This window comes from Ascaphus truei, unplaced genomic scaffold (assembly GCF_040206685.1).
Source record: "Ascaphus truei isolate aAscTru1 unplaced genomic scaffold, aAscTru1.hap1 HAP1_SCAFFOLD_967, whole genome shotgun sequence".
Classification (NCBI taxonomy): Eukaryota; Metazoa; Chordata; class Amphibia; order Anura; family Ascaphidae; genus Ascaphus; species Ascaphus truei.
In genome coordinates, this window is record NW_027457306.1 from 65,644 (window position 1) to 88,220 (window position 22,577).

Below are 22,577 nucleotides of genomic sequence, written 5' to 3' on the forward strand. Positions count from 1 at the left end.
GCACATGCGCTTACACAGACACACAGACACGCACATGCGCTTACACAGACACGCACATGCGCTTACACAGACACGCGCATACACAGACACGCACATGCGCTTACACAGACGCGCATACACAGACACGCACATGCGCATACACAGACACGCACATGCGCTTACACAGACACGCACATGCGCTTACACAGACACGCGCATACACAGACACGCACATGCGCTTACACAGACACGCATACACAGACACGCACACGCGCTTACACAGACACGCGCATACACAGACACGCACATGCGCTTACACAGACGCGCATACACAGACACGCACACGCGCTTACACAGACACGCACATGCGCTTACACAGACACGCACATGCGCTTACACAGACACGCGCATACACAGACACGCACATGCGCATACACAGACACGCGCATACACAGACACGCACACGAGCTTACACAGACACGCGCATACACAGACACGCGCAGACGCGCTTACACAGACACGCGCATACACAGACACGCACATGCGCTTACACAGACACGCACAGACACGCACACGCGCTTACACAGACGCGCATACACAGACACGCACATGCGCTTACACAGACACGCGCATACACAGACACGCACACGCGCTTACACAGACACGCGCATACACAGACACGCGCAGACGCGCATACACAGACACGCGCATACACAGACACGCACACGCGCTTACACAGGCAGACGCATACACAGACACGCGCATACACAGACACGCACACGCGCTTACACAGACGCGCATACACAGGCAGACGCATACACAGACACGCACACGCGCTTACACAGACGCGCATACACAGACACGCACACGCGCTTACACAGACACGCGCATACACAGACACGCGCATACACAGACACGCACACGCGCTTACACAGACACGCGCAGACGCGCATACACAGACACGCGCATACACAGACACGCACACGCGCTTACACAGACGCGCATACACAGACACGCACACGCGCTTACACAGATACGCGCATACACAGACACGCACACGCGCTTACACAGACGCGCATACACAGGCAGACGCACGCGCATACACAGACACGCGCATACACAGACACGCACACGCGCTTACACAGACACGCGCATACACAGACACGCACACGCGCTTACACAGACACGCGCATACACAGACACGCACACGCGCTTACACAGACGCGCATACACAGGCAGACGCACGCGCATACACAGACACGCGCATACACAGACACGCACACGCGCTTACACAGACACGCGCATACACAGACGCGCGCAGACGCGCATACACAGACACGCGCATACACAGACACGCACACGCGCTTACACAGACGCGCATACACAGACACGCACACACGCTTACACAGACACGCGCATACACAGACACGCACACGCGCTTACACAGACGCGCATACACAGGCAGACGCATGCGCATACACAGACACGCGCATACACAGACACGCACACGTGCTTACACAGACACGCGCATACACAGACACGCGCAGACGCGCATACACAGACACGCGCATACACAGACACGCACACGCGCTTACACAGACACGCGCATACACAGACACGCGCATACACAGACACGCACATGCGCTTACACAGACACGCGCATACACAGACACGCACATGCGCTTACACAGACGCGCATACACAGACACGCACATGCGCTTACACAGACACGCACATCCGCTTACACAGACACGCGCATACACAGACACGCACATGCGCTTACACAGACGCGCATACACAGACACGCACATGCGCATACACAGACACGCACATGCGCTTACACAGACACGCACATGCGCTTACACAGACACGCATACACAGACACACACATGCGCTTACACAGACACGCACATGCGCTTACACAGACACGCATACACAGACACACACATGCGCTTACACAGACGCGCATACACAGACACGCATACACAGACACACACATGCGCTTACACAGACACGCACATGCGCTTACACAGACACGCATACACAGACACACACATGCGCTTACACAGACGCGCATACACAGACACGCACACGCGCTTACACAGACACGCGCATACACAGACACGCACACGCGCTTACACAGACACGCGCATACACAGACACACACATGCGCTTACACAGACGCGCATACACAGACACGCACACGAGCTTACACAGACACGCGCATACACAGACACGCACACGCGTTTACACAGACACGCGCATACACAGACACGCGCAGACGCGCATACACAGACACGCCCATACACAGACACGCACACGCGCTTACACAGACGCGCATACACAGGCAGACGCATACACAGACACGCGCATACACAGACACGCACACGCGCTTACACAGACGCGCATACACAGACACGCACACGCGCTTACACAGGCAGACGCACGCGCATACACAGACACGCGCATACACAGACACGCACACGCGCTTACACAGACACGCGCATACACAGACACGCGCAGACGCGCATACACAGACACGCGCATACACAGACACGCACACGCGCTTACACAGACGCGCATACACAGACACGCACACGCGCTTACACAGACACGCGCATACACAGACACGCACACGCGCTTACACAGACGCGCATACACAGGCAGACGCACGCGCATACACAGACACGCGCATACACAGACGCACACGCGCTGACACAGACACGCGCATACACAGACGCGCGCAGACGCGCATACACAGACACGCGCATACACAGACACGCACACGCGCTTACACAGACGCGCATACACAGACACGCACACGCGCTTACACAGACACGCGCATACACAGACACGCACACGCGCTTACACAGACGCGCATACACAGGCAGACACATGCGCATACACAGACACGCGCATACACAGACACGCACACGTGCTTATACAGACACGCGCATACACAGACACTCGCATACGCGCATACACAGACAAGCGCATACACAGACACGCACACGCGCTTACACAGACACGCGCATACACACACACGCGCATACACAGACACGCACATGCGCTTACACAGACACGCGCATACACAGACACACATGCGCTTACACAGACGCGCATACACAGACACGCACATGCGCTTACACAGACACGCACATGCGCTTACACAGACACGCGCATACACAGACACGCACATGCACTTACACAGACGCGCATACACAGACACGCACATGCGCATACACAGACACGCACATGCGCTTACACAGACACGCACATGCGCTTACACAGTCACGCGCATACACAGACACGCACATGCGCTTACACAGACACGCATGCACAGACACACACATGCGCTTACACAGACGCGCATACACAGACACGCACATGCGCTTACACAGACGCGCGCATACACAGACACGCACATGCGCTTACACAGACACGCGCATACACAGACACGCGCAGACGCGCATACACAGACACGCGCATACACAGACACGCACACGCGCTTGCACAGACGCGCATACACAGACACGCACACGCGCTTACACAGACACGCGCATACACAGACACGCACACGCGCTTACACAGACGCGCATACACAGACGCGCATACACAGGCAGACGCACGCGCATACACAGACACGCGCATACACAGACACGCGCTTACACAGACACGCGCATACACAGACGCGCGCAGACGCGCATACACAGACACGCGCATACACAGACACGCACACGCGCTTACACAGACGCGCATACACAGACACGCACACACGCTTACACAGACACGCGCATACACAGACACGCACACGCGCTTACACAGACGTGCATACACAGGCAGACGCATGCGCATACACAGACACGCGCATACACAGACACGCACACGTGCTTACACAGACACGCGCATACACAGACACGCGCAGACGCGCATACACAGGCAGACGCATGCGCATACACAGACACGCGCATACACAGACACGCACACGCGCTTACACAGACACGCGCATACACAGACACGCGCATACACAGACACGCGCATACACAGACACGCACATGCGCTTACACAGACACGCGCATACACAGACACGCACATGCGCTTACACAGACACACAGACACGCACATGCGCTTACACAGACACGCACATGCGCTTACACAGACACGCGCATACACAGACACGCACATGCGCTTACACAGACGCGCATACACAGACACGCACATGCGCATACACAGACACGCACATGCGCTTACACAGACACGCACATGCGCTTACACAGACACGCGCATACACAGACACGCACATGCGCTTACACAGACACGCATACACAGACACGCACACGCGCTTACACAGACACGCGCATACACAGACACGCACATGCGCTTACACAGACGCGCATACACAGACACGCACACGCGCTTACACAGACACGCACATGCGCTTACACAGACACGCACATGCGCTTACACAGACACGCGCATACACAGACACGCACATGCGCATACACAGACACGCGCATACACAGACACGCACACGAGCTTACACAGACACGCGCATACACAGACACGCGCAGACGCGCTTACACAGACACGCGCATACACAGACACGCACATGCGCTTACACAGACACGCGCAGACACGCACAGACACGCACACGCGCTTACACAGACGCGCATACACAGACACGCACATGCGCTTACACAGACACGCGCATACACAGACACGCACACGCGCTTACACAGACACGCGCATACACAGACACGCGCAGACGCGCATACACAGACACGCGCATACACAGACACGCACACGCGCTTACACAGGCAGACGCATACACAGACACGCGCATACACAGACACGCACACGCGCTTACACAGACGCGCATACACAGGCAGACGCATACACAGACACGCACACGCGCTTACACAGACGCGCATACACAGACACGCACACGCGCTTACACAGACACGCGCATACACAGACACGCGCATACACAGACACGCACACGCGCTTACACAGACACGCGCAGACGCGCATACACAGACACGCGCATACACAGACACGCACACGCGCTTACACAGACGCGCATACACAGACACGCACACGCGCTTACACAGATACGCGCATACACAGACACGCACACGCGCTTACACAGACGCGCATACACAGGCAGACGCACGCGCATACACAGACACGCGCATACACAGACACGCACACGCGCTTACACAGACACGCGCATACACAGACACGCGCAGACGCGCATACACAGACACGCGCATACACAGACACGCACACGCGCTTACACAGACGCGCATACACAGACACGCACACGCGCTTACACAGACACGCGCATACACAGACACGCACACGCGCTTATACAGACGCGCATACACAGACGCGCATACACAGGCAGACGCACGCGCATACACAGACACGCGCATACACAGACACGCACACGCGCTTACACAGACACGCGCATACACAGACACGCACACGCGCTTACACAGACGCGCATACACAGACACGCACACGCGCTTACACAGACACGCGCATACACAGACACGCACACGCGCTTACACAGACGCGCATACACAGGCAGACGCATGCGCATACACAGACACGCGCATACACAGACACGCACATGTGCTTATACAGACACGCGCATACACAGACACGCGCATACACAGACAAGCGCATACACAGACACGCACACGCGCTTACACAGACACGCGCATACACAGACACGCGCATACACAGACACGCACATGCGCTTACACAGACACGCGCATACACAGACACGCACATGCGCTTACACAGACGCGCATACACAGACACGCACATGCGCTTACACAGACACGCGCATACACAGACACGCACATGCGCTTACACAGACGCGCATACACAGACACGCACATGCGCTTACACAGACACGCACATGCGCTTACACAGACACGCGCATACACAGACACGCACATGCGCTTACACAGACGCGCATTCACAGACACGCACATGCGCATACACAGACACGCACATGCGCTTACACAGACACGCACATGCGCTTACACAGTCACGCGCATACACAGACACGCACATGCGCTTACACAGACACGCATGCACAGACACACACATGCGCTTACACAGACACGCACATGCGCTTACACAGACACGCGCATACACAGACACGCACATGCGCTTACACAGACACGCACATGCGCTTACACAGACACGCATGCACAGACACACACATGCGCTTACACAGACACGCACATGCGCTTACACAGACACGCATGCACAGACACACACATGCGCTTACACAGACGCGCATACACAGACACGCACATGCGCTTACACAGACACGCACATGCGCTTACACAGACACGCGCATACACAGACACGCACATGCGCTTACACAGACGCGCATACACAGACACGCACATGCGCATACACAGACACGCACATGCGCTTACACAGACACGCACATGCGCTTACACAGTCACGCGCATACACAGACACGCACATGCGCTTACACAGACACGCATGCACAGACACACACATGCGCTTACACAGACGCGCATACACAGACACGCACATGCGCTTACACAGACGTGCGCATACACAGACACGCACATGCGCTTACACAGACACGCGCATACACAGGCAGACGCACACGCGCTTACACAGACACGCATACACAGACACGCACATGCGCTTACACAGACGCGCATACACAGACACGCACACGCGCTTACACAGACGCGCATACACAGACACGCACACACGCTTACACAGACACGCGCATACACAGACACGCACACGCGCTTACACAGACGCGCATACACAGGCAGACGCATGCGCATACACAGACACGCGCATACACAGACACGCACACGTGCTTATATAGACACGCGCATACACAGACACGCGCATACGCGCATACACAGACAAGCGCATACACAGACACGCACACGCGCTTACACAGACACGCGCATACACAGACACGCGCATACACAGACACGCACACGCGCTTACACAGACAAGCGCATACACAGACACGCACACGCGCTTACACAGACAAGCGCATACACAGACACGCACACGCGCTTACACAGACGCGCATACACAGGCAGACGCATGCGCATACACAGACACGCGCATACACAGACACGCACACGTGCTTATACAGACACGCTCATACACAGACACGCGCATACGCGCATACACAGACAAGCGCATACACAGACACGCACACGCGCTTACACAGACACGCGCATACACAGACACGCGCATACACAGACACGCACATGCGCTTACACAGACACGCGCATGCGCTTACACAGTCACGCGCATACACAGACACGCACATGCGCTTACACAGACGCGCGCATACACAGACACGCACATGCGCTTACACAGACACGCACATGCGCTTACACAGACACGCATGCACAGACACACACATGCGCTTACACAGACGCGCATACACAGACACGCACATGCGCTTACACAGACACGCACATGCGCTTACACAGACACGCGCATACACAGACACGCACATGCGCTTACACAGACGCGCATACACAGACACGCACATGCGCATACACAGACACGCACATGCGCTTACACAGACACGCACATGCGCTTACACAGTCACGCGCATACACAGACACGCACATGCGCTTACACAGACACGCATGCACAGACACACACATGCGCTTACACAGACGCGCATACACAGACACGCACATGCGCTTACACAGACGCGCGCATACACAGACACGCACATGCGCTTACACAGACACGCACATGCGCTTACACAGACACGCATGCACAGACACACACATGCGCTTACACAGACGCGCATACACAGACACGCACATGCGCTTACACAGACACGCACATGCGCTTACACAGACACGCGCATACACAGACACGCACATGCGCTTACACAGACGCGCATACACAGACACGCACATGCGCATACACAGACACGCACATGCGCTTACACAGACACGCACATGCGCTTACACAGTCACGCGCATACACAGACACGCACATGCGCTTACACAGACACGCATGCACAGACACACACATGCGCTTACACAGACGCGCATACACAGACACGCACACGCGCTTACACAGACGCGCACATGCGCTTACACAGGCAGACGCACACGCGCTTACACAGGCAGACGCACGCGCACACTGTGGGAGGGGGAGTCGTGGTTTCGGATGGGCCCCCCGTGGTATAAATCCTTCGCCTGATTGGGCCACCCGCAGAGGGGGAGAGAATACCCAATACTCGCCTTCTAGACGAGCCGCGCAGCCGTCTCTCCGTTTGGATCCGTGTCCCCGCGGCGCGGGGGGAAGATGCCGGGGCGGTAACTTCCTTCCCCCCTGGGTGACGTATATGCCCTTATATAGGTCTCTGCATCATGAGGGGGGGGACGGGGTGCTATATGGCCATATTTGTGATCATCTACATCAGGGAAACAGTGATAATGGTGGCCCCCCGAGCACAGCTACAGCTGTATAATACTCCCAGCAATGGGGAAAGTACATCAACACAGGAGTGGCCAACTGCAGCCCTCAAGGGCCACCACCAGCAGGACGGGGATCGGGGGTATCCCTGCTTCAGCACAGGTGGCTCAGTCAACGATACATATGTTAAGATTGGTCCAGATGTTCTAGATTCTGGCGCAGTGTAAATACGTTGTTGAACATTATTCAGCGTGGCTGCACACGCCTGTGGCCCTCCAGCTCCTCAAACGTTACGCACTGCCCGGTCCCTGTGGAAGAGCCCTGGTGTGGAGGCCCACATAAGGGCACCCACGTCCACCCAACATGTTCAGTCTGTTTGGATCACACGTGGTTTCCCCTGTGTCCGTCCCGAGCGTTCTTGGTTCCCATTGATTAATAGGGCAATGGTTATCAACGACCAGTCGAAATCCTGGTACCATCTGATCTCTTTTTGGGGGGTGTGTGAGGGGTGTGTGCTCCCATGATGTTCCCCTCCTGTTTCCTCTGCAGCTGGTGTTCAGTTTTAATGACAAGCTCCTCGGCCTCCTGGTGAAGGACATCGAGGCGATGGACCCCAGTATCCTGAGAGGAGAGCAGCCGACGGTCAAGAGGCAGAAGGTGAGGGGAGGCCCCGGCTCCAGAGATGGGAGGCGTGACGTCGGGGGGGCGCCATGTCATTACCGACCTTGCGTTTTGATACAGGGGGCCGGCATCATCCTCCCCCCCCAAGCCACGTACAGTAGATTCCACCTCCCTAAATCGGTCGTTAACTCGGCAAGACGCTCGCACCCCAAGGGATTCTGGGACGTGTGTTAGCTCTTCAATGGTGGGGTTTCAGCAGTGGCCAAAAGCAGGAGGCATCTCTGTGTAGACCAGTTACAATGATATACCGGGGGAACGCACACCCCAACCCTGCACTCCTGCCGAAGAGGCTTCCAGTTTATTAGGATTTTCGGCAATACGTTGCGAGCCTGTTTGGGAAGGACCCAGCGACATGAAGCCAAGCGTTAATACTGACGCAATTCACACCGCCATCTTTGCAACACCCAAGTGTTTCAGTAGCGTAGGACAGCGCCCTTCTTGCCTTTTTCTCCGGCGTCTCCTCATCTCCACGGCGTCCCGCGATGTCGCGGTTCGCGTGGCATCATGTGACACCGCGTTGTCATGGCGACGCGTCGTCGCTACCAGAAGATGGAGAAGCCGGAGAGAAGGTTAGAGGCAGTTACAGGGGCCCCCGCGCTCTCCCCCCGGCAATCGTTGTGGGGGGGAGAGCCATGGGTCTCGGAAGTGCGGGGCTCGGTCCAGCACCCCCCTTCGAAAATGCTGCGTCTCCCAGTTGGCGCGCCACTGGTGTAGGAGACACTCATTAGCTCGCCCAAAAGCAGGTTGAACAAAGACGTTCTGATTCTCTCGGGAGCGTGGGGGAGTGACGGGTGAGAGAGGACCTGCCTGTGTCGGCAAAGAGGCGCCACCATTGTCACCCCATGGCCGCATCTTCTCCTCTCGGTTCAGCTCCAAGACCCGTTGCGTTGACCACCTCTCTCTCTCTCCTTCTGCAGATCGAGGTGGGGTTGGTGGTGGGGAACAGCCAGGTGGTGTTTGAGAAGGCGGACAGCTCCTCTCTGAACCTCACAGGTGAGCCATACTTTGGGCTGCATGGGGTTCTTGCCGATTTAAGCAACGCAGAACTCCCAAGGCCCAAGATCCGGCTCAGCTTCAGCAACGCTTTTTACTGAAGCTTTGTGGATCTTGGGCCGAAGAGGACATGCCAACCACAGGGGCACTTGCTACCGAGTGTTGGTCCAAGCCATGTCAAGAACACGTTTCCCCCCCCCCCCCTAACAAAAGCAGCATGGGCTTGTTGCAGTTAGACTTCGAGCACGGACACCTAAGAAGCAACCAAAGCTCCGGTCAAGAATGGTACCCAACGTGATGCCAGGTTCATTAGTAGAGTCGGGTGTCACGGCTGTGGTGGCGATCGCTCAGCGAGGCTGGGGGGGGGGGGGGATGATGTCATCTTTGGAATTTCTGAAGAACAGTGTAGTGATCCATATGCTACCTAATAATGACCATAGACCAGTCCTAGTGCCATGTGTCCAGCTGGAGCACCTCGGCTAACCCAGTCAAGGCAGCAGGTGCCTACACGGAATGTACAAATACATTATACCGCGTGTGTCCACACGGGGGCAGCATATACCCACCAGAAATCCTCAAGCAGGAAGGTAGAAAGGATTTATTTCCCTCCCCACATTCAATATGTGCAGCAATACAACCTGCAGACTGGCAAGGGATTCCCTAAGCTGCAGACCGATCCGGTCTCCTGTGATCCATCGCTTGGCTCCGGGTTATTTCATTGTTGTTGCACAGCATTGTGGGCAATGTGGTCCAGCATTATCATGTGACCGTGGCAGTTGCTAGAAACAATTGGTGCCACTGCTAGAGAGAGGGCGGGGCTCAGGAGCCAGAGCCTGCTTCGGAAGGGGAAGGGGCTGTGACTTTGTAAATGGTTGCTACGGAAACAAAAATGCTTCCTACATTAGAAACATTACAAATGTCTTTAAAAAAAATGTTGTTTTTTTTAAAGGCTACAAGTATTTTTTCAAAGCACAGAACCGATTTATTAAAAAACATACACGTAGGATATTGCTTGAACTGCTGCTTTGAAGCTGCAGACCAAGCAATTTTCTAAATGTGTTTTTTTTTTTTTAAATAAATCAATTCTGTGCTATGAGAAAATACTTTTTGTTTTTAAACAACTCTGAATGACATTTTTAATGTATTATAATGTAACAAGCATTTTTTGTTTCTATGGCAACCATTTACAAAGTCACATCCCCTTCCTCTTCTGAAGCAGGCTCTGGCACACCCCTTTTTGACCCCCGCCCTCTCTCTAGCAGTGCTCCAATTGTATCTAGTGACTCCCTGGTCACATGATCTTCCCCACAGAACTTTGCATCTTCGGGCCTCTTCTGCTGCACTGGCAGCCATTTAGTGAACCCCACGAGCCGAATCTTCGCCGATCGATCACAGGAGAACGGATCGATCGGCAACTTAGCTAATTAGTGATCGTTGTGTGGGTTGTATTGATGCGCATATTAAAGGGGGTAAACAAAATAAAAACCAGCAGCTTTAATAGTCAACCAATGGTTAAAAAGAGTGCAAGCTTAGTGGATCGCAGAGGTCCCATCTTCATGCAGGTTTTTTTGTTTGACAAATGAAGCTGAAATGGCAAGTCCTTATCCTCTCCCGCCTGGACTATTGTAACATCCTGTTAACAGGCGCCTCCCTGCCTCTCTCCTTCGCAAGCTATGCAATATTCTGCTGCTAGAATCGTTTCACTTTGTCCCTGCTCCTGTCCTCCGTTAAATCCCTCTCCTGGCTTCCCATCAAGTTCCGGATCACCCACAAAGTTCTCCTCCTTACATCCCTCTTCTGGCTTCAAGTTCCGGATCCCCCACAAAGTTCTCCTCCTTACATCCCTCTCCTGGCTTCCCATCAAGTTCCGGATCACCCACAAAGTTCTCCTCCTTACATCCCTCTTCTGGCTTCAAGTTCCGGATCACCGACAAAGTTCTCCTCCTTACATCCCTCTCCTGGCTTCCCATCAAGTTCCGGATCACCCACAAAGTTCTCCTCCTTACATCCCTCTTCTGGCTTCAAGTTCCGGATCCCCCACAAAGTTCTCCTCCTTACATCCCTCTCCTGGCTTCCCATCAAGTTCCGGATCACCCACAAAGTTCTCCTCCTTACATCCCTCTTCTGGCTTCAAGTTCCGGATCACCCATAAAGCTCTCCTCCTTACATCCCTCTCCTGCCTTCCCATCTATTTCCGGATCACCCACAAAGTTCTCCTCCTTACATCCCTCTCCAGGCTTTCCATCTAGTTCCGGATCACCCATAAAGCTCTCCTCCTTACATCCCTCTCCTGACTTCCCATCAAGTTCCAGATTACCCATTAAACTCTCCTCCTTACATCCCTCTCCAGGCTTTCCATCTAGTTCCGGATCACCCATAAAGCTCTCCTCCTTACATCCCTCTCCTGCCTTCCCATCTAGTTCCGCATCACCCACAAAGTTCTCCTCCTTACATCCCTCTCCTGGCTGCCCATCAAGTTCCGGATCACCCACAGCGTTCTCGTCCTTACATCCCTCTCCTGGCTTCAAATTCCGGATCACCCACCGCGTTCTCGTCCTTATATCCCTCTCCTGCCTTCCCATCTAGTTCTGGATCACCCATAAAGCTCTCCTCCTTACATCTCCTGACTTCCCATCAAGTTCCGGATCACCCATAAAGCTCTCCTCCTTACATCCCTCTCCTGCCTTCCCATCTAGTTCCGGATCACCCACAAAGTTCTCCTCCTTACATCCCTCTCCTGCCTTCCCATCTAGTTCCGGATCACCCATAAAGTTCTCCTCCTTAGATCCCTCTTCTGGCTGCCCATCAAGTTCCGGATCACCCACAGCTTTCTCGTCCTTACATCCCTCTCCTGGCTTCAAGTTCCGGATCACCCACAAAGTTCTCCTGCTTACAGCCCTCTCCTGGCTTCAAGTTCCCGAATCGCCCACAGCGTTCTCGTCCTTACATCCCTCTCCTGACTTCAAGTTCCGGATCACCCACAAAGTTCTCCTCCTTACATCCCTCTCCTGCCTTCCCATCTAGTTCCGGATCACCCATAAAGCTCTCCTCCTTACATCTCTCTCCTGACTTCCCATCAAGTTCCGGATCACCCATAAAGCACTCCTCCTTACATCCCTCTCCTGCCTTCCCATCTAGTTCCGGATCACCCACAAAGTTCTCCTCCTTACATCCCTCTCCTGCCTTCCCATCTAGTTCCGGATCACCATAAAGTTCTCCTCCTTAGATCCCTCTCCTGGCTGCCCATCAAGTTCCGGATCACCCACAGCGTTCTCGACCTTACATCCCTCTCCTGGCTTCAAGTTCCGGATCACCCACAAAGTTCTCCTGCTTACAGCCCTCTCCTGGCTTCAAGTTCCGGATCACCCACAGCGTTCTCGTCCTTACATCCCTCTCCTGACTTCAAGTTCCGGATCACCCACAAAGTTCTCCTCCTTACATCCCTCTCCTGGCTGCCCATCAAGTTCCGGATCACCCATAAAGCTCTCCTCCTTACATCCCTCTCCTGCCTTCCCATCTAGTTCCGGATCACCCACAAAGTTCTCCTCCTTACATCCCTCTCTTGGCTTCCCATCTAGTTCCGGATCACCCACAAAGTTCTCCTGCTTACATCCCTCTCCTGCCTTCCCATCAAGTTCCGGATCACCCACAAAGTTCTCCTCCTTACTTTCCAGACTCTACAACAACATATCTGCTCTTCTCTCTCATTATGCCCCCTGCTTGTCTCCTGCCCATAACTGTCTCCTCTTCCCCTCTGTCACCTCTACTGCTCGCTCGCCTTAAACCCTCCCCCCCCTCACTGCCCCTTACCTGTGGGACTCCCTCACACTTAGAATATGCCAAGCACCTTCTCTCCTTACCTTGAAGACAAACCTCAATGCTCACCTCTTACATGAAGCGTTTCAATAGCCCGGAGTTATAGCTATTGTCCCACACTCGGTCACTCCTACCAACCATTGTGGTCAAGCACTACCATCTACTGCACCTACCCACAATCAAGGCCATGCACTGCCATCTAATGCACCTACCCACCATCAAGGCCAGGCACTGCCATCTACTGCACCTCCCCACCACCAAGGGCAAGCACTGCCATCTACTGCACCTACCCACCATCAAGGCCAGGCACTGCCATCTCCTGCCCCTACCCACCATCAAGGCCAGGCACTGTCCTCTACTGCCCATATCCACCATAAGAGGCTTTTAGGAGGCAACCTGGACACAGGTTTATAGCAAGAAATATTACTATATTGCTTTGTGGGTAGCTGGTGGTACATAACGTGGGGGGCGGGGGGGGGGGAATGGACCTTCTAGTGATCCGTGGCTTTTCCTCGCCTGTCCTCCGGTAGCGCGGTTCCCGGCGCTCACTCGCCCTTCCTCTCTCCCTCTCTTCCCCAGGCAAGTCGAAGACCAAGCAGGACCGGCAGTCCATCATCAACCCGGACTGGAACTTCGAGAAGATGGGGATCGGGGGCCTGGACCGGGAGTTCTCCGACATCTTCAGACGGGCCTTCGCCTCCCGGGTCTTCCCCCCGGAAATCGTGGAGCAGATGGGTAAGCACCCTGGGGAGGGGGAGGGGGGTACGCTGTGTGTCACTGGTAGGGACAAGGACACATTTGATGGGATGTTTGGGTCACCCTGCGGTGGGAGAGTCGGGTTTGCACGGCCTTTGTGTGTGTCACACTGCAGTGGGAGGGACATTCGTGGGACATTAGTCTCTTGTGTCACACTGCAGTGGTAGAGACATTCGTGGGACATTGGTCTCTTGTGTCACACTGCAGTGGGAGGGACATTTGTGGGACAATGGTCTCTTGTGTCACACTGCAGTGGGAGGGACATTTGTGGGACATTGGTGTCTTGTGTCACACTGCAGTGGGAGGGGCATTCGTGGGACATTGGTCTCTTGTGTCACACTGCAGTGGGAGAGACATTTATGAAACATTGGTCTCTTGTGTCACACGGCAGTGGGAGGGACATTTGTGGGACATTGGTGTCTTGTGTCACACTGCAGTGGGAGGGACATTTGTGGGACATTGGTCTCTTGTGTCACACTGCAGTGGGAGGGGCATTCGTGGGACATTGGTCTCTTGTGTCACACTGCAGTGGGAGAGACATTTATGAAACATTGGTCTCTTGTGTCACACGGCAGTGGGAGGGACATTTGTGGGACATTGGTGTCTTGTGTCACACTGCAGTGGGAGGGACATTTGTGGGACATTGGTCTCTTGTGTCACACTGCAGTAGGAGAGACATTCGTGGGACATTGGTCTCTTGTGTCACACTGCAGTGGGAGGGGCATTCGTGGGACATTGGTGTCTTGTGTCACACTGCAGTGGGAGAGACATTCGTGGGATATTGGTCTCTCGTGTCACACTGCAGTGGGAGGGACATTCGTGGGACAATGGTCTCTTGTGTCACACTGCAACACTGCAGTGGGAGAGACATTCGTGGGACATTGGTGTCTTGTGTCACACTGCAGTGGGAGAGACATTCGTGGGACATTGGTCTCTTGTGTCACACTGCAGTGGGAGGGACATTCGTGGGAGATTGGTCTCTTGTGTCACACTGCAGTGGGAGGGGCATTCGTGGGACATTGGTGTCTTGTGTCACTGCAGTGGGAGGGGCATTCGTGGGACATTGGTGTCTTGTGTCACACTGCAGTGGGAGAGACATTCGTGGGACATTGGTGTCTTGTGTCACACTGCAGTGGGAGAGACATTTGTGGGACATTGGTCTCTTGTGTCACACTGCAGTGGGAGGGGCATTCGTGGGATATTGGTCTCTTGTGTCACACTGCAGTGGGAGAGACATTCGTGGGACATTGGTCTCTTGTGTCACACGGCAGTGGGAGGGACATTCGTGGGACAATGGTCTCTTGTGTCACACTGCAACACTGCAGTGGGAGAGACATTCGTGGGACATTGGTGTCTTGTGTCACACTGCAGTGGGAGAGACATTCGTGGGACATTGGTGTGGTGTCACACTGCAGTGGGAGAGACATTCGTGGGACATTGGTCTCTTGTGTCACACTGCAGTGGGAGGGGCATTCGTGGGACATTGGTGTCTTGTGTGACACTGCAGTGGTAGAGACATTCGTGGGACATTGGTCTGTTGTGTCACACTGCAGTGGGAGGGACATTCGTGGGACATTGGTCTCTTGTGTCACACGGCAGTGGGAGAGATATTCGTGGGACATTGGTGTCTTGTGGAGGTTCAGACTCCATGGGGTATATAGGCCACGTATCTTTCCACGTATTACATTATTTAATCTGGTGTTATTGACCATCCGAACCGTGTCTTCTAAGTCCCTTGTGGCTGTCCCCGCGCTGTCCCCAAGATATGGAAGGGTCAGAACGGTCATCAGTCCCTCTAGTCCAGGGTCGGCCAACTCCAGTCCTCAAGGGCCACCAACAGGTCGGGAATTAGGGATATCCCTGCTTCAGCACAGTTGGCTCAATCAGTGGCCCAGTCGAAATGACTGCACCACCTGTGATATCCCTAATACCTGACCTGTTGGTGGCCCGTGAGGACGGGAGTTGGCCGACCCTGTCACAAGATCGCCAGCACTGGTATGTCTCGGGCAGCATTGACGGGGTTAAGTGGAGGGAGGGTAGCCCCCCTCCCCCCCCCCCGCGTCTCTCACACCGGCGGCGTCCCAGGTAAAGGTCGCACAGGATAATAACGCGATGACAGCCAGCGTTATCTCCCGGCAGGTGGCTTGTCAGCACCTGCAGCTTATCCCGTGGGTGCCAGGTTCTGCGAAAGGCCAAAGCCCCCCCCCCCCCACACTCCCTCCCGCCATCTTTACTGCGGCTATGCGCAACCGCTCACATGGAACGGTCCCCAGCGGGGTGTCGCCCGTCTGCTGCACTATTCCTGATGGGGGGGGGGGGGGTGCAGCTCACAAGTCACGGCCCCGCCCACTGCTGTTTCAGCCAATGGAATTGCTGCATTCCTGTCTGCAGCGATTTCGGCCAATGGGATGGCAGCTTTTCTGCCTGCGGCTATTTCGGCCAATGGGATGGCAGCTTTTTTTTTTTCTGCAGCTATTTCGGCCAATGGGATGGCACCTTTTCTACCTGCGGCTATTTCAGCCAGTGGGTTGGCTGCTTTACTTCCTGCAGCTATTACGGCCAATGGGATTGGAGCTTTTCTGCCCGTGGCTATTTCAGCCAATAGGATTGCCGCAGTCGTCCTGTTTTCATCCAATGGGATCACAGCGTACTTTTAGTTATCTCATCCACTGAGATCATTCATTTTCCTCTTCGCTCGCGCGCCCGGCAGAACACGTTAGCGTGACATGTCCCACCTCCGCCGTACAGTACGGAAGCTGGGAGGGGTCAGTGCAGAGGGACCTTCATAACCCCCCCCCCCCCATCCCGGCCCGAGGAGCAGGATATCTCTCTCTTACTTTGGGAAATAAAGTCCCTGCCCTGAAGAGCTTACAATCTAATTGGGGTGCGCAGCGAGATAACGTGAGCTAAGACAAGGGGGGGCGGGTCAACCACGTCAGGCGGTAACAATAGCACTGCGCTCGTCCGTCGGACCAGCTGATAGAAGAGGGTATATTGGGACGTTCCCAAGCCGGGTTATATACCAAACCCTGCTCCCCTGTCTCCCTGTTCTCTGGCTCGCACCCTGTCTAACGGGACTCGGAGGGGGAAAAGTTTGGGACGGCGTCTGCGGGTTAGAACGCCGGCTCTTCCTGCACGCATGTAGCGGGTGTGACACCCCCCCCCTCCCCCGAAACGAGACACGTGATGGCACGGAGATCCGGCGGGTGTCCTGTGTACGTAGAGAGGCCGGGACACGCTCTTCTCCCTTTTTCCTGGGAGCGTTTTGGGACTGTCGCAGCACATCTCCGCTGCGGGATTCCTCACTCTTTAACTCGTTTATGCCCAGGGATATCTCCATCCTGCCTCGGACCGCACTGCTCGGTGGTATTCCAAACACCGTCGCGGTCAGAAGAACCCGGCAACGCTTTGTAGGCTGAGAGCGGGAGGTGGGATGACCCGTTGGATTGTAGGATCTGAGCGGGGATGACCCGTTGGATTGTAGGATCTGAGCGGGGATGGGATGACCCGTTGGATTGTAGGATCTGAGTGGGGATGGGATGACCTGTTGGATTGTAGGATCTGAGAGGGATGTCGGATGACCCGTTGGATTGTAGGATCTGAGCGGGGATGGGATGACCCGTTGGATTGTAGGATCTGAGCGGGGATGGGATGACACGTGGATTGTAGGATCTGAGCGGGGATGGGATGACCCGTTGGATTGTAGTATCTGAGAGGGGATGGGATGACCCGTTGGATTGTAGGATCTGAGCGGGGATGGGATAACCCGTTGGATTGTAGGATCTGAGCGGGGATGGGATGACCCGTTGGATTGTAGGATCTGAGCGGGGATGGGATGACCCGTTGGATTGTAGGATCTGAGCGGGGATGGGATGACCCGTTGGATTGTAGGATCTGAGCGGGGATGGGATGACCCGTTGGATTGTAGGATCTGAGCGGGGATGGGATGACCCGTTGGATTGTAGGATCTGAGCGGGGATGGGATGACCCGTTGGATTGTAGGATGTGAGCGGGAGGTGGGATGACCGGTTGGATTGTAGGATCTGAGCGGGGATGGGATGACCCGTTGGATTGTAGGATCTGAGCGGGGATGGGATGACCCGTTGGATTGTAGGATCTGAGCGGGGATGGGATGACCCGTTGGATTGTAGGATCTGAGCGGGGATGGGATGACCCGTTGGATTGTAGGATCTGAGCGGGAGGTGGGATGACCGGTTGGATTGTAGGATCTGAGCGGGGATGGGATGACCGGTTGGATTGTAGGATCTGTGCGGGGATGGGATGACCCGTTGGATTGTAGGATCTGAGCGGGGATGGGATGACCCGTTGGATTGTAGGATCTGAGCGGGGATGGGATGACCCGTTGGATTGTAGGATCTGAGCGGGGATGGGATGACCCGTTGGATTGTAGGATCTGAGCGGGAGGTGGGATGACCGGTTGGATTGTAGGATCTGAGCGGGGATGGGATGACCCGTTGGATTGTAGGATCTGAGCGGGGATGGGATGACCCGTTGGATTGTAGGATCTGAGCGGGGATGGGATGACCCGTTGGATTGTAGGATCTGAGCGGGGATGGGATGACCCGTTGGATTGTAGGATGTGAGCGGGAGGTGGGATGACCGGTTGGATTGTAGGATCTGAGCGGGGATGGGATGACCCGTTGGATTGTAGGATCTGAGCGGGGATGGGATGACCCGTTGGATTGTAGGATCTGAGCGGGGATGGGATGACCCGTTGGATTGTAGGATCTGAGCGGGGATGGGATGACCCGTTGGATTGTAGGATCTGAGCGGGAGGTGGGATGACCGGTTGGATTGTAGGATCTGAGCGGGGATGGGATGACCCGTTGGATTGTAGGATCTGAGCGGGGATGGGATGACCCGTTGGATTGTAGGATCTGAGCGGGGATGGGATGACCCGTTGGATTGTAGGATCTGAGCGGGGATGGGATGACCCGTTGGATTGTAGGATCTGAGCGGGGATCGGATGACCCGTTGGATTGTAGGATGTGAGCGGGGATGGGGTGACCCGTTGGATTGTAGGATCTGAGCGGGGATGGGATGACCCGTTGGATTGTAGGATCTGAGCGGGGATGGGATGACCCGTTGGATTGTAGGATCTGAGCGGGGATGGGATGACCCGTTGGATTGTAGGATCTGAGCGGGGATGGGATGACCCGTTGGATTGTAGGATCTGAGCGGGGATAGGATGACCCGTTGGATTGTAGGATCTGAGCGGGGATGGGATAACCCATTGGATTGTAGGATGTGAGCGGGGATGGGATGACCCGTTGGATTGTAGGATCTGAGCGGGGATGGGGTGACCCGTTGGATTGTAGGATCTGAGCGGGGATGGGGTGACCCGTTGGATTGTAGGATCTGAGCGGGGATGGGATGACCCGTTGGATTGTAGGATCTGAGCGGGGATGGGATGACCCGTTGGATTGTAGGATCTGAGCGGGAATGGGATGACCCGTTGGATTGTAGGATCTGACCGGGGATGGGGTGACCCGTTGGATTGTAGGATCTGAGCGGGAGGTGGGATGACCCGTTGGCTTGTAGGATCTGAGCGGGAGGTGGGATGACCCGTTGGATTGTAGGATCTGAGCGGGGATAGGATGACCCGTTGGATTGTAGGATCTGAGCGGGGATGGGATGACCCGTTGGATTGTAGGATCTGAGCGGGGATGGGATGACCCGTTGGATTGTAGGATCTGAGCGGGGATGGGATGACCAGTTGGATTGTAGGATCTGAGCGGGAGGTGGGATGACCCGTTGGATTGTAGGATGTGAGCGGGGATGGGATGACCCGTTGGATTGTAGGATCTGAGCGGGGGTGGGATGACCCGTTGGATTGTAGGATCTGAGCGGGGATGGCATGACCCGTTGGATTGTAGGATGTGAGCGGGGATGGGATGACCCGTTGGATTGTAGGATCTGAGCGGGAGGTGGGATGACCCGTTGGATTGTAGGATCTGAGTGGGGATGGGATGACCCGTTGGATTGTAGGATGTGAGCGGGGATGGGATGACCCGTTGGATTGTAGGATCTGAGCGGGGATGGGATGACCCGTTGGATTGTAGGATCTGAGCGGGGATGGGGTGACCCGTTGGATTGTAGGATCTGAGCGGTAGGTGGGATGACCCGTTGGATTGTAGGATCTGAGCGGGATGGGATAACCCGTTGGATTGTAGGATCTGAGCGGGGATGGGATGACCCGTTGGATTGTAGGATCTGTGCGGGGATGGGGTGACCCGTTGGATTGTAGGATCTGAGCGGGGATGGGATGACCCGTTGGATTGTAGGATCTGAGCGGGGATGGGATGACCCGTTGGATTGTAGGATCTGAGCGGGGATGGGATGACCCGTTGGATTGTAGGATCTGAGCGGGGATGGGATGACCCGTTGGATTGTAGGATCTGAGCGGGGATGGGATGACCCGTTGGATTGTAGGATCTGAGCGGGGATGGGATGACCCGTTGGATTGTAGGATCTGAGCGGGGATGGGATGACCCGTTGGATTGTAGGATCTGAGCGGGGATGGGATGACCCGTTGGATTGTAGGATGTGAGCGGGAGGTGGGATGACCGGTTGGATTGTAGGATCTGAGCGGGGATGGGATGACCCGTTGGATTGTAGGATCTGAGCGGGGATGGGATGACCCGTTGGATTGTAGGATCTGAGCGGGGATGGGATGACTCGTTGGATTGTAGGATCTGAGCGGGAGGTGGGATGACCGGTTGGATTGTAGGATCTGAGCGGGGATGGGATGACCCGTTGGATTGTAGGATCTGAGCGGGGATGGGATGACCCGTTGGATTGTAGGATCTGAGCGGGGATCGGATGACCCGTTGGATTGTAGGATGTGAGCGGGGATGGGGTGACCCGTTGGATTGTAGGATCTGAGCGGGGATGGGATGACCCGTTGGATTGTAGGATCTGAGCGGGGATGGGATGACCCGTTGGATTGTAGGATGTGAGCGGGGATGGGATGACCCGTTGGATTGTAGGATCTGAGCGGGGATGGGATGACCCGTTGGATTGTAGGATCTGAGCGGGGATGGGATGACCCGTTGGATTGTAGGATCTGAGCGGGGATGGGATAACCCATTGGATTGTAGGATGTGAGCGGGGATGGGATGACCCGTTGGATTGTAGGATCTGAGCGGGGATGGGGTGACCCGTTGGATTGTAGGATCTGAGCGGGGATGGGGTGACCCGTTGGATTGTAGGATCTGAGCGGGGATGGGATGACCCGTTGGATTGTAGGATCTGAGCGGGGATGGGATGACCCGTTGGATTGTAGGATCTGAGCGGGAATGGGATGACCCGTTCGATTGTAGGATCTGAGCGGGGATGGGGTGACCCGTTGGATTGTAGGATCTGAGCGGGAGGTGGGATGACCCGTTGGCTTGTAGGATCTGAGCGGGAGGTGGGATGACCCGTTGGATTGTAGGATCTGAGCGGGGATGGGATGACCCGTTGGATTGTAGGATCTGAGCGGGGATGGGATGACCCGTTGGATTGTAGGATCTGAGCGGGGATGGGATGACCCGTTGGATTGTAGGATTTGAGTGGGGATGGGATGACCCGTTGGATTGTAGGATCTGAGCGGAGGTGGGATGACCCGTTGGATTGTAGGATCTGAGCGGGGATGGGATGACCCGTTGGATTGTAGGATCTGAGCGGGGATGGGATGACCCGTTGGATTGTAGGATCTGAGCGGGGATAGGATGACCCGTTGGATTGTAGGATCTGAGCGGGGATGGGATGACCCGTTGGATTGTAGGATCTGAGCGGAGGTGGGATGACCCGTTGGATTGTAGGATCTGAGCAGGGATAGGATGACCCGTTGGATTGTAGGATCTGAGCAGGGATGG

At 55.3% G+C, this 22,577-nt stretch overlaps 1 protein-coding gene across 1 annotated transcript in view; it reads left to right on the forward strand.

The window, feature by feature from the left end:
- LOC142486590 (vesicle-fusing ATPase-like) overlaps positions 1 to 22,577 on the forward strand; it is a 91,741-nt gene that overhangs the window by 44,143 nt on the left and 25,021 nt on the right. The window contains 3 exon segments of the mRNA XM_075585169.1: positions 9,001 to 9,108; positions 10,050 to 10,125; positions 14,521 to 14,676. Coding sequence (XP_075441284.1) covers positions 9,001 to 9,108; positions 10,050 to 10,125; positions 14,521 to 14,676 — 340 coding nt within the window.